The 14,107-nt window shown below is 47.0% G+C and overlaps 1 protein-coding gene across 1 annotated transcript in view; it reads left to right on the forward strand.

Annotated features, from left to right (window-relative positions):
* The first annotated feature begins 1,791 nt into the window (after positions 1–1,791).
* Positions 1,792–14,107, forward strand: part of LOC102195789 (fibroblast growth factor 12) — a 47,328-nt gene continuing 35,012 nt past the window's right edge. The window contains exon 1 of the mRNA XM_005737458.2: positions 1,792–2,150. Coding sequence (XP_005737515.1) covers positions 2,120–2,150 — 31 coding nt within the window. The 5' untranslated portion in view covers positions 1,792–2,119. The remainder of the gene's footprint in view (positions 2,151–14,107) is intronic.

Here is a 14,107-nt window from a genome sequence, read left to right on the forward strand (position 1 = left end):
AATATCATCAGCATAGCAGTGAAAAGAGACATTATGATTTTCAAAAATGGAGCCCAAGGGCAGCATGTACAGAGAAAACAACACAGGACCCAACACCGAGCCCTGGGGCACTCCACAGCAAAAACGGGCAGAAGAAGAGGAATATTTTCCCATCATGACAGAGAACGACCTCTCAGAGAAATATGATTTAAACCAAGATAAAACATTTCCTTTAAGGCCTACTACTTGTTCCAATCTTGCCAAAAGGATATCATGGTCAACCGTGTCAAAGGCTGAAGTCAAATCCAATAGAACTAAGACCGCAGAGCGCCCAGAGTCGGCGATTAGAAGAAGGTCATTGAAGACTCTTAGTAGGGCAGTTTCGGTGCTGTGACGCGGTCTAAATCCAGACTGGAGTTTATCACTTATACACAATTAAGCAAATACAAGTAAACTGCAATAAATTACAGGTAGTAATAAAATAAACTACTAACTCTTTTACGCTGCGTCCGCACCTACACGGGTATTTTTGAACACGCAGCTGTTTCATCCACGTAAACGGCGTTTCGAACCCCTTAAAACTGAGATTTTTTTAAAACTCCTTTTTTGTGTTTACGTGTGGACGAGGAATACAGAGTTCGTCAGGCAACGTCAAAGGTATGTGTCTTTATTCACGTCACGCTGTGGCCACGTTATTGTTTACATGGGATGAATTGCAGAATGATAGAGACGAAATACTGTTAATCTGACTGTCTGCAGGTTTTACACGCTTACATACACATGCAGTTACTGTCCCTCCATTTAGAAAGGCAGAGGCGTCACGGTGTGATTATTTTACTGTATGTGTAATAATGTTCAACATTGCTATCAATGCATTTTTCAAAAAATGCCTCTCTGTGCAAAATGGGTTTAAAAACATAAACAGCTGTTTGTCTGTGATTTAAACAGCAGCGCTGCTCCCGACACAGGGAAAACCAACCCTGCAGGGAGACCGACCTCGGCACCTGTGCAGGTGAAGCCAAAGGGCAGATTTGCTTCACCATATTTTCTCGTCTTTGGTTTAGAATGAAGTTGGTTTGGAAACATATTCAGCGATGCTTCATCTCCCGCTTTGCGTTTCTGTGGGCGCCCCCTGTGCTAGCAGTGTCCAAGCGTTTTGTCTTTTTCTTCCCCCCCTTTTCACACCACGCCCCCCCTGCTCTGCGCCCCCTGGGGCTGGGGGCCGGGCCCCACACTTTGGGAAGGTCTGCTCTAAGGTAAAGACCCCACAATCAAACCACACCCTATAAGCATGAACTTGGTGACAGTGGGAAAGCAAAACTCCCTTTTAATAGGAACAAACGTCTGACAGAAGCAGGCTGGGGGAGGAGCAACAATCTGAGAGACTGGTTTTGACTGGTTTGGGGGAAAACGTGATCACATTTAGCTAAATCTTAAGGAGTTGGCGTCAGTAGAAGCGTTTAAGGTGGCCTGGAGGGTCCCACCTGAACATGACTGGGTCTGCTTTTGGCTCGAGATGATGACGTGTTTAAATAAAGCAAAACGAGCAGTGCAGGAGACCCTTCACACAGCTCCCCGTGCAACACTGACGGCTTCCTTATAGTTAACGGGACAAGCAGTGCGCATGCGCGATGGGCCCCGAGTTTTGCATGTTTTTTTTTTTCTTTTCTTTTGTGCACGGAGGTTGCGGGTTCGACTCCTTCTACCCCGTTGATGCCCTGCGGTGGGATGGGCAAGACCCCGTGCCCTAAAAGTTCCTTCATCACGTTTCCTCCTCACACCAATCAGCACCACCATCGTGTCACCTTAACAGTGACGTCACTCCTGTGCTCTCCTGCCTCGAGCTGCAGCAGCACAGAGAGAGAGAGAGAGCGACGCGCGGACACAGCTCAGGTGAACGCACGAGCCTCGACGCCCGCAGGAAGAAAAAAAACGGCGAAGAAGCAGCTGCGGAGGATCTGAGAGCAGGTCCCGCGGTGCCTCCCTCCAGCTCTCCCGGTACCATCCACCCATCAGCGGTTCATCGGTGATCACATCATCCGAGACTCGACGCTTGTTGATAACAGCTGATTAAGGAAAGAAGGAAGGAAGTAAGGAAGGAAGCAAGGGACGCAGGCTAGGGGAGCACCTCGCCTCGGACATGGAGCTGGTTAAAGAGAAGGCACCCCCAGGTAGGACGGAGGGATGGGTGGATGAAACGGTGCATGGATGGATGGAAGTTTCCCTCATCCTGTGAGGGTGGATGAGAGGAAGTTGGTGCTTTTTCACGCAGAGGGAGGTGGATGGAAGGGTGGAGGCAGGATGAAGGGGACCCGAATGGATGGATGGATGTACGGGTGGATGGGTGGAGGGGACTGATGCATGTTGGGTAAAAGTGTACTGCGGTATCCTGCTGAATGCAGCTGCACTGGAGCTTTTTAGGTGTGGTTATTATGGGATGGGGTGCAGTGTGTGTGTGTGTGTGTGTGACAGAAGCCTGATGCAGCAAACACACACAGGCAGGCAGACAGGTGAGAGTGGTGATGCTGACTGATGCAGACAGATGGATGACGGGTGGCAGGAGGACTGACGGACGCGGAGCGACTGAGCTGCTGTTGGTGCAGTGATGCTTCGCCTGGCCGTCCCGGGCTCCACGGCAACACAACTTAAAATATGGTTAATTCCATTCACACAACATCGCCGTGGACACCGGCCCAGAAACAAGCCTCAGAGACGCAGATCCAAAAGTTCTCCCCAAACATCAAAGGAATACTCGTGAATCCCAGGTCACCATTACAGCGATCCAGCTCTGACCTCAGCGGCAGCTGATAGTTTTATTAAACCCAAAGCTGAATTCCTCTCTTCGTTCTTTGTGTGACGACGTCAGACTCAGCTTAAACTAAATTCATCTGAGAATATACATTTACTCGATTTATTATTAAAATAACCAGTAAGAACAGGACCACGGTAAAACAAAAAGAAAACAAGAACATTCATTTGGGATATTTTAATCATTTCCTCCTAATTCACTGCTCTTAAGGCCTCGCGCTCGGTCTTGCTCGGTCTTCCTCCTCGCACACGGAGGCGAGCAGCGGAGAAAACAAGTTTGAGTCAAAAACCTTCAAACATAAAACAAACTTCCTGCTCGCTTTTAACTCCACGAAACAGAACTGGAGGAGACTCGGCGCCTCCCTCTTTGTGGTGTATGGATCCGTGCAGACGAGCTGAAGACACTCGAAACACGTGTCACCACGCGGCATCCATCTTGAAATCCTCCAGGCGTTTTGTTTGGTTGTTTGTATTTACGGATTACCTGTAATTTAAAGTTTTGGAGAAATGAAAACTGCATGTAGAGAAAAACTCTGAATCTGAGAGAAGCCATTTTTATCCTGGCAGTGAAGATGCTGAGATCCAGATGTGGCTGAAGGTGGTTCTGCTCGTATTTTAAACTTTTCTCTGCTTTAGCAAACAAGTCCAGCTGTCTCGTTCTCCTTGTGTCGTCTCATTTTTGTGGTGGAAATGCTTCCTCCGGTAACCACGGTTACATTAGCAACGCTAACTCAGCTGTAAGCTGCTGCATGTATGAAGCTTTTTAATGAGCCTGGTTCATTTTAAGTGTCTAACTTGTTGATGAAAATCAATTTATGGCAGCTGCAGTAAAATCAGGTCACTGCTGTCAGCCGAGCACACGAGGAAGCTGGTAATGCAACGCTTCGATTGCATCATTCCTTTATCCTGGTAAGCTTGCTGAGGTCTCCAGACTGCAGACGTGACAGCTGACCATCAACACCAAGATTCAGCCGTTACAGCAGAGGCAGCACGGGGTCCACGACTTTCAGCCCCTGCCCGAGCGGCACGCCAGAAGTTTCGCACAGATTTTCGTGCTGTCTCTGCGCACACATGGAGAGGCTGCAGCATTAGCAGGGTTAATGCACTTCCTGCAGTTATATTTCCAGCTGGTTTCCAGCACCCACTCTGTCAAAGAAGCTGATCATACATGTTTATCATATTTGACATAATTTGGCACAGGTGAAAATTTTGTTCACCTGTGCCGTCATATTTTCTGCTTTAAAAAGTCCACATTTTGAGGTTGGAGGGGTTGGTGGTGATCGTGTTATTTGGCCTCTGGGTCTCTGTGAGCTCCACACTGTGAGGAGCAGTAAAATGAAGTGCACTCGGGCTGAGAGGAGGAAGGAAGAGCTTGTGTGGCCTGAATAACAGCAGCATGTGGTAATCTTTATCTTGGTAATAAATAGAAAGTCCCAGAGTTTGTATTCTTATGGCTCCTGAGTTTGGCTCCACCATCAGATCTGTCTGTGTGGAGTTTGCATGTTCTCCCCGTGCTTGCTGGGTTCTCCAGCTTCCTCCCACACTCCAAACACGTGCAGTTAGTGGGGTAAGGTTAATAGGTCATTCTAAATCACCCATAGGTGTTAATGATTGTCTGTCTTTATGCGTTAGCTCTGTGTCAGACTGGCGACCTGCTCAGGGTGTACCCAGACAGCTGGGATAGGCTCCACCCCCACTGCGACCCTGAATTAGACAAACGGATGGATGAAAATATTGTTAGAAATATTTATTGGTCATGTTTTCATGTAAAGGTTGAGCAGATGCTCATTAATGTGTCTGCAGTGTTGTTCTTACACTGCCCAACAAAACAAGTGCACAGCGGCTAATGTTAGCATGTTTTAAACCGGCGGGCTCATGCTAGCTATGCAGACGGCACAGCAGCAGGTTTGAAGAGCAGAAAGCAATGATGATGCTGCAGAGAGAAGCAGCTCTGTGAAGGACTGCGATCCACCGTCTTTGCATTTAGTTTGGAGTTTTCATTGATTTCACTATTTCACACGTTTTCCCGGTTTGGCACACACGTCAGCCAACTTTCCAGCCGAGTGCACACACTCCTCTCTCCTCTGACCTCTGACCTCAGTACATCAGTACAATCATCTCCACTTCTGCTGCAGCTGAGCCAGGGACCACAACTCCGCCACAAACCCTAAAGGCTACAAGAGGGAAAAAACTGAAAGATCAACATCTGAGGAGGAAACCAGACGAGCATCTTTGTGTAACGGAGGAGCCTCGTATTACGCCAATGCGCTAAAGTGGCTCAGGAAGAGTCTTAACATCAAGGCTGATCTCTCACAGCGAGAACGCCTCCAACACCGTCAGCAACATTTAGCATCTGCAGTCTTCGTCTCCTGAAGGTTCTTATCCATATCAGATATTATACATGTTGCCTAGCAACCACCTAACAATGGACGAGAAAGCCACGGCAGTCAGAAGCATCCGGGTCTCCCAGCATGGATGAGAGAGCTCAGTCCTGTGGTCGGTGCTATGAGGACATGTCAAAGTTACTGATGACACCAGGCAGCAGGAGCAGCAGGCCAATTCACAGTTGATATGTTTTTATTAAAGCGTGTTTGTGACAGATGTCGGCTCATAAAAGAAGACTCACAATAAAACAAGTGAAAAGCAATCCTGCCAGGCGGCTTCCTGCTGCCATAAAACAGAACACGCTCCGTCGTCGCACTCGCCAAAGATAAACGAGGCTGAACTTTGAGCTAACTGCTTCATGAGTCAGACTCCTTTATGTTAACATTTGGTGTTCATTTGGTGCCCGACAGTCTTTCTCTTTGATGGGGAACAGAGAGGCCTAATCTGCAGTGTGTTACTGCAGTGCAGCCTCTGTAACATCTGGCCGGAGCGAGTGTCAAAGCTCCTCCAGATGTGGTCCGAGCTGGTTCAGAGACACGTGAAAGCTGTGCTGAAGTCAGTGAAATGTCTGTCAGCTGAAAAGAGTTAAAAGCTGCCGTGAGTCAGCTCTCTGCTGTTCAGGAGAGCTCACAGCATCAGCGCGCAGTATTATCAGCAGAACTGCAGGCCAGTGCAGCTCTCAGCCCACCTGAACGACGGGGAATTATTCTGAGAAATCCTCTTTGTGCCAGCGAGGCCGTGCTGGTAGAATAAACCACGATTATCCTTTAAAAAGCAGAAATGCATTTATTTTCCTTAGTGTGCTTTTTAAAAATCTCACTCTCAAAGCTCTGCATGCTGAAGCAGTGAGAGCTGCTCCAACAATCAACAGTCACATGACACAAAGCTGACGTCTGCTTTAAAAACACAAAACAGCTGGTTTATATCATAGAGAGCCTGTGATGTATAGATGTAGCTGCAACAACCAGAAAGTCCGCTATGAGCAGCAGTTGGAGAGAGTGGGAAGGAAGAAATCCCTTTTAACAGGAAGACACCCGACAGCAGTCTGCTGGGAGTGTTTGTGAGGGAGACAGAAGAGAACAGGTAGCAGGACTGAGGGGGCTTCAGGGCTGTAAGCCTACAGGAGGAGTCTGGTATCGCGTCACTTCCTCGTCATGAAGCAGTTGAAGTGCTCTAAAAGTAAACGTCCACAAAAACCTCATACTGATTCTGTAAATGTGTCAAATATAAAGCCGTCCAGTGTGGGGGTGTGGCCTACTGCAAGCCCACATCAAAGAAAGAGCACATTTTCACCCAGTGCTTTGTAGAAAATGCAAACATGTAGACCAGAGACTTTTATTTTGGCGAGGTTAGTTTCTGTAGAGAAGCTTCAGGGTGCAATGATTTGCTTTGGGCCTGCTGTTTCACGACTGTCAGGTGGCATGGCCTAAAGGGGTGTGGTCTAAAGGGGTGTGTTTGTTTACAGCACACAGATCAGTGTGTTGTATTGATTCTGGGATCAGATCCACACGAATCAGGATGATTCAGTGACCTGCTGCCCAGAACAGAAACCTGAGAGACTCTGTGGACACACACACACACACAGGGGAGTGTTTATGTCGATTTCAGGTTGTGTTTTCACCCAAACACTGCCGGTATCAGTGTCTCTGTGTACCTGTACACCTTTGTGTTGTTGCTGGCTGGAGTCCTGTTGCAGGCTCGCCATGTTTGAAGCAGATGATTCTCACTTCCTGTGTCAGAACGCTCAATTTCATGTTTTCTAAAAACGAATGCCTCACAAAGACAGTAAGATGATGTGTTCATAAAAAACAATAATCAGTGTCATAGTTATAAGAAGCGTTCTTGTTGTCTCTTCATTAACAGGCTTGATTTTAGAGTTCCTGCTTCTCCTTCACAAGTGAGATGAGGTGGATCTTCCTGTCCTCGCTCTGCGGGGGTAGAATTACTCTGCCCTTTACCTTCATGTGCAGTCCTGTGGAAAAACACTCGGCATGTCGGAGCGATCGAAAAGGTTGCGGTTGCTCGGCGCGAGCTTCCCCTCCCGTTACTGAAAAATGAAATTAGAGTGTCAGGAAGTGATGATTTACCAGCCGGTGAGAGCTGCAGTCAAACCACCGGGGACGGAGATGCACAGCCTCACCTTTAAAACACTCACAGGGCAGATCTGAGTGCAGTTTTCAGTGATGAGTCCATCACTGATGACTTTGTTCACTTACTGGATTCTTGAATATTGACCAGCTCTCATATGTTGGTGTAACAGCCTCTGCAGTGACTTCACCTCAGCGTCATACTAAGCAGGTGTGAGGGCGTTTGGTAATCCGCCTGCAGATGAAAATTTGACCAACCTTTCCCACCTTTACACACCTGCAGGTATCACTGCTGTGCTTCCAGCCAGGTGTTTCTCACACACAGACTTGTGTTTCCAGGTATACTTTGTGACCGCCGCTTCGCTCGTTTCCCTTCGGGCAGGCTGCTCAGCTCGCCGCTGCGACGGTCTTCAGTATCGTTCAGCTGCGAGCTCAAACTGCCGACATCCTGAAATATGCACGAAAGCTTCGACTCCTGGATCGAGGGTTGAGATGAACACAGCAGAGCCTTTGGTAATCGAGACCTGTGTAGAGGAGGTAAAAGTCATTAAGGTTTCTGCAGGTGACCCTGTGGGAGGAGTGTTAACCTTTCCAGCAGCCCTTTGAATCGGTCTCCCTGTGGATGTTGCCCCTTTTTACCCCCCCTGCACCTCCCGCCTCCCACAGACGGTGCTTACAGTCAAAAACAGTCTTTGTCATTTCTTTCTGTCCTTTAAATGATACGTAAAAGTTCATGAGTCGCTGTGAATGCAGTCAGAAGTCAGTTATCACATCAGCTGTCCCCTTGCACCTGTCTCACAGTGACACCTGTGGGCGTGTTTAAAAGCGGGGCGGAGCCGAGTGCCTGCCTCCAGGCTAGTTTGAGCTCAGTGTGAGCGGTCAGCTGAGGGGAGAGGAGATGCTCTGACTGGTGGGTCTGTCACAGTAACACACGGAGCGTTTAGATCACATCAATAAAATCCTCATTTCCGTCACCTGTCACAGCTTCTCACAGCTGCCTCCATTTTGGATCCAGTTTCTCACATCCATCGAGCTCCTGTGCTAACAGGCGTAGCTTTCCTGTCTGCTGGTTGTTATGATGAAAAATACCTGCAGGTAGTGTCGGCAGCTGCTCCGCTACAGCCGGCCGGCGCCGACAGTTCACGGTTAAAACGAGCAGCGTCAACAGCGATGACAGAATCTGTCAGCTGCAGCGTTTTCATGGTAATTAGTCTGCTGGTTAAGATCGTGTGTGAGTGAAGAGGCATCACGCTGCATCATCTCGCTGCTTCTGTAGCTCGCTGCGATACAGCACTGACACTTTCCTGCAGCGGATCGATTCCTGCAGGACATTAAGCTCATTATCTGGATCAAGCTGCAAAAGTCAGTGGCTTCCAGCTGCTGTTTCACTCAGTTTCAGTCCGTAATCGAGCGCTTGGCTCCTTCTCAGGTTGCAGCAGCAGGATGTGGACCTGTTCCTTATTTCCTGTCGTTTCTCTGCTGCTCCATTGGATGTTCATCTGAAACATGGACAGAGTTTCAAACACTGACGTCAGATGTCGTGTTTACGAGGGGCACCCAGTCAGGAGAAATTTGCCACCAAGCCCTATTATAAGATAAAGAAGGATTATTTTGGACTATGAGTCATGCAAAGCTACCCTAGCAGAATCAGAGAGTAGAAACAGGGAGATGGAAACGAGTTCTTTTTAAATTAGCTAATGTGAATGTTCAGGAGATGCTAGCCCACTCAGCAATCATTCATTCGCTGGTCAGTTTCCAGGCTGTCGATGGTTTGCAGGAAATGAGACGTGAAACATCGTGTCCAGGACAACGTCTACGAAATCTGACATTTTACATTTAAACATGGAAGTCTATGGAGACTGACTCAGTTGGAGTCAGGCCTCTAGTGGATGATAGAGGAACTGCAGCAGGTTTAAGTCTCCATGAAATAACCAGAAATATATTTGAGCTTTGGCTGCAGGTCTTTGCAGATTTCTCTGAAATGTGGTTTGATTTTGATGGACTGTTGATTAAACTGTTCCAGGAAACTTAGAAAGCGCGTACACGAACGAAAGCAGAAGGATCTTTTTGAATAAATTGATGAACGATCGGCCCTGGATGGCCTGAAGTACAGCTGAGTCCTCTCACAAACGAGCCACCCTCCTCCACTGTGTGGGAGATGAACATAAAAGGCAGAAGATGCTGAGCTCAGCGTGCGCCAGCCCCTCCCTGTCTGATGTTTTATGGCCAGTGCGTCTCCATCATTCCCAGCAGCGCTCGGCTCTCCGTTTTAAACAGGAAGCTGGAAGTGGAACAGCAACAACATCTGAGCCAGTTTATGATCGTTTTACAAAAGCTTTTTCCAAAGCTTCACATTCAGCGTGGAAAGTTACTGCACGCTCGCTGCATCATGCACGCTCTTTAAGCAGCTCCCGAGGAGCAGAGGCCAGGACATGGAAGCAGAAGTCCGAGGGCATCGGGAGGAAAAGCAAAATCGCAAGCAGGAAGTCACTTAAACCTCATTTTGAAACAGCTGCAGCTGAAATGTAAAAACATTCGTGTTTAGAGGTCTTTACCTCTGTGAGGATTTTCTGTCTGACAAAGCAAACATATTCACCTTGGCTGTCTGTGATTGGTTGGCTGTTCTTATTTATTGACATTTTATTTAGAAAATTTTGTATTCTAAATGGGAAGAGTTGGGACCACATTGTTCAGTTCGACAGACTTGCTGCTGGTGTGTTGTTATGACTTTACACACTGTTAAATAATGACATCAGACTGGTGCAGGAACTTTTGCACATCACACTAAAGGCCTCTTTTCCTACACCATGTTCAGACTCTGCTCAGAAACAGTTGGAAACCCCTTTACGCCTCCTAAGGTTGGTTGATTGGATGAATCTGTCAGCTCTTGGTATTGAGTTTTGGGCAGTTTGTGTTGTAGTACTTTGCTCATTTAATATTATTTAAGATGTTTTTATCCCAGTTTCTCCTGTTCAGGAAGTGTGGAGTGGCTCTCTGTTTCCAATAGGTAAAGCTGAAACTGCCTAAAAACCAAGTATGGTTTGGCTTGGTTATTACTTTAGAGCCAGGAAAAGAATAGGCCAGGAAGAAGATGGAAGACATCATACTTACTCACAAGCTCTTAACATTCACTGTTACACTTAGAAGTTGCAAAAGTCCCTTTTTGAGTGCAGGATATTTTATTTAAGCAGTTTAGCAGAGGCAACAAAACCCTCAATCGAGGTAGGAGAGGGGTACGCTCAGGCCTGACACTCAGTCCCATCCGGGCCATGACTGATGAAGCAGTGACCTCCAGCTCCTTACCACCCCGGACGGAGTTTTCACTTCTTGGACATCTATAACAGGAAACCGTGAGGATGCCGCTATGAGGCTTGATTTTTAATACCTTCTAGCTTGTCAATAAAGTGAAACCTAACCCTAGTCTTGATTAGGTCCGTAGTGACGTGGTGGATATGAACAGCTTAAAGTCATTTACAGAACCATCCAGGGCTTCGGTTACGCTCCCCGTGATGGCCCAAACCTTGGACTTTATGTTTAGGTGAAAAGTAAAAGCACTTAAAGGAAAACAATTTATTGTTGGATGTTTGTCAATCTGAATCTTTAGCCTTTGGCTTAAGCTGATCTGACATCATGCACAAAGACTCAGACCTTCGAATGGAGGCCATCTGGTAATTTACAGTCTTGGTGTAAGGTGTCGAACTCCAGGCCTCAAGGGCCGCTGTCCTGCAGGGTTTAGATGTGTCCTTGATCCAACACAGCCGATTTAAATGTCTAAATTACCTCCTCAACATGTCCTGAAGTTCTCCAGATTCCTGGTAATGAACTAATCATTTGATTCAGGTGTGTTGACCCAGGGTGAGATCTAAAACCTGCAGGACACCGGCCCTCGAGGCCTGGAGTTCTCCACCCCTGTTGTAAGGAGTTCATTGTCACTGCAAAGCAAGTCCTTCCAGAAGCAGGTCAGATATTCTGTGTCCTGTTTGCTGGATAAAAACACGAGGCTGAGACCAGAACGTTCCTGACGATGGACCGAGTGACCTTCACCTGAGACCGGCCTGCACTCCTCTGAGTGACCAAACCCAACCTGGACTCTAAACAGCCGGAGACTTGGTGCATGTTAGGAGGTTATTAGAAGCAGAAAGCCTGTCACTATAAAATGATCTGTAATATCCAGTTTGGACGACAGGAAACAGGAGGTCCGTCATCTGAGGAGAAGAGCGTCCCATGAAATATGGGAACATGTCAAACCCACATTAGTGCGTCTCACTCTGTCCTGACAGGCTCGCAGAGATCTGAATCATTTTCCACTCCGTCTTCATCAGCTCTTCGTGTGTGACAGCTGCGATTCTTGGCTGTGTCACAGATGTTCTCTCTTACATTTCTGTAGTAAAGGCGTCGGGAGGATGATGTTGGTTTAGATTTCAGAGCAGATTGATGGTTCAGCATCTTCCTGGTGTCACGGCCTTTTTGGCCAGTTGCTCCCAAAGACAGACGAGCTCAGACGCATGTGTGACATACTTTAAACCTGTCGTTTCACCTCCAGCAGGCTGAATTTAACCTCCTAATATCCACCCATGACAACCTGTCTGTGATTAGGGTTGGTTTGATTAATGTCCAGCCATTTTTATATCATTTGTCCTTTCTTTTACCCAAATGGAACATAAAAGCTATATTTTTATCTAAAAATAAACACACACACACACACACACACACACACACATATAGCTCAGCGAAATAATCAAAGAACCTCCAAACTCATAAATATGCAAGAAGCTGCTTTTTTAGGCGGAGGACTGGATGATGGTGATCACACCACAGACTGTGACTGGAGATGAGCACACCAGGACCACAGTCTGCTAACACTCACTATTCATTCCAGATCTTAGTTGAAGTACATCTGCTGCTCGTTCGCAGCTCCTAGTTTTCATTCTTTGGCTGCACTCGGGTCACATTTCAAAATGATCCTTCTTTGTCTGATTCTGGGCCTCTCACTTCACCCACTGCCTGAAACAAGCCGGTTTAGTCCCCCTGGCCCTTTAACCAACTCACTTCTGATCGGCTGCCGAGAAAGGAAAGTGGGTGGGGCTTCTGTGCCTGAGACAACCATATTAGGGATATTGACTCTATGACATCATACACATCAAAGATAGAAAAACCTGCGTGAAACTGAGTGTTCAGAGCTGTTTGCAGAGATTATACTCTGACCTCGTTGTTAAAAACTTTGTCCATGTTTAATATGAACATCCAGCTTCACTGGAGCAGATATTGGACCAGCAGTGCGTCGGACATGCAGCACGTTTTATTTGGGACTTCTGAGCTGGATTCATAATATTTTATTCAGCAGCAGTGATAAAGATAAATGGTTAGTTTAGCTACAGTGCTGTGATGTTGTGCAGTATTTGTTGGGGTTGGCATGATTGCTTGTTTTTTGATCAGTAGCTGTGATTTTTGTTAAGCATACATTAAGACACTGAATGATTGTAGCCTTTAAGGAGAGGACTTGATGCTTCTGTTTGTCGGCAGCTGTGACCTTGAGCTGTGAAAAAGCTTTTTTCCTGCCACAGAGACAAAAACGCTACTGACGGCTGAAAGTAATCAGCAGACCTGCTGTTTTTTTACCACAGAGCCTGATGTCACCTCTGCGTCGGCAAACGGGACAGCGTGCAAAGAAAACGTGGCATGGTCCTTTAAGAGTATCGCCATGGAGACGGTGTGAAGGGGCGAGAGACGGCATGTGTCATAGAGAGAGAGGAGCGAGCGAGCTTAACCTAAAAGTGTATCGCCATGTAGACAGAGAGAGAGAGAGTCAGCAGACCTTTCAATTATTTATGAGGCTCCTCTGGAAATGGTCTCTGCAACACACACACACACACACACACACACACACACACACACTGGGTTGATGAACAGTCTAATGTAATGCGGTGGTGTGGCTGCAGCAGCCGAGCAGGATGGATGTCTCTGCTGCATTGACGCTTCCATCAAACCCTCTGCAGCTCCAACAGCTTCCTGCATCCACGACGCTTACCCCGTCAAAATAAGAGTCCCCACCTGTTTGTAAAGGACCAGTCCGTCCCTGCTTCGCCTGTGCAGGTGTGTTGATAAAGTATGGTCTTGTGATGTTTTCAGTCGAGAAAGTAAATCCAGAGCTGACTTTAATAAATCACAACTTTGTAAAGAGTCTGTGACCTACGAGGGAGTCACAGCCACACAGAAACGACCTCTGAGTATGAGCATAGTGAGTTAGACCGGCTTTGCATAAAATGTAACTAATCTGTATAAGTAGCACACACATAGTTTCTTTGTTCAGCAGTAGTGTGAGACAGGGCGTTTCTAATTTTAGCGATATTGATCACATGGAAAAAAAAGCAGACCTACATATTTGTTTAATGTACACGCTGAAGGAGAGATGACTACAGGAGATATTTAATAAGATGAAAAAGGCCCGAGCACAGAACCCTGTGGAGCTCCTTTATTCATTCTGACAGATTCATAGTTTATTTTCTGCCTTTCGCTCAGAGGCAGACGGAGACAGTTTGCAGGTTTGATGCTGTTTTCTGTCTCAGTTTATCCTCTGTCATCATGAACTTGGGAAGAGAAGAGCATCAGCACATAAAAGTGAACTTAAAAAGCTTTTAATACCTCATTAATTTAAGGTGCTGGGACATGAAGCGGTGACCAGGTCTGGACGTGAGCTGAGCGCACTCTGTAACAGAGAACTGTACAGAGGAGCCAATCACAGCATCGTTCTTATGGCGAGAGGTTCTGGTGCGAATGGACCGGAGCCTCCTGCCTGAGGGGAGCAGGTCAAACAGACTGTGTCCAGGGTGAGAAGGGTCAGCTGGGAT

Source organism: Pundamilia nyererei, unplaced genomic scaffold, assembly GCF_000239375.1.
Source record: "Pundamilia nyererei isolate P.nyererei 1_Seehausen unplaced genomic scaffold, PunNye1.0 scaffold00076, whole genome shotgun sequence".
NCBI lineage: Eukaryota > Metazoa > Chordata > Actinopteri > Cichliformes > Cichlidae > Pundamilia > Pundamilia nyererei.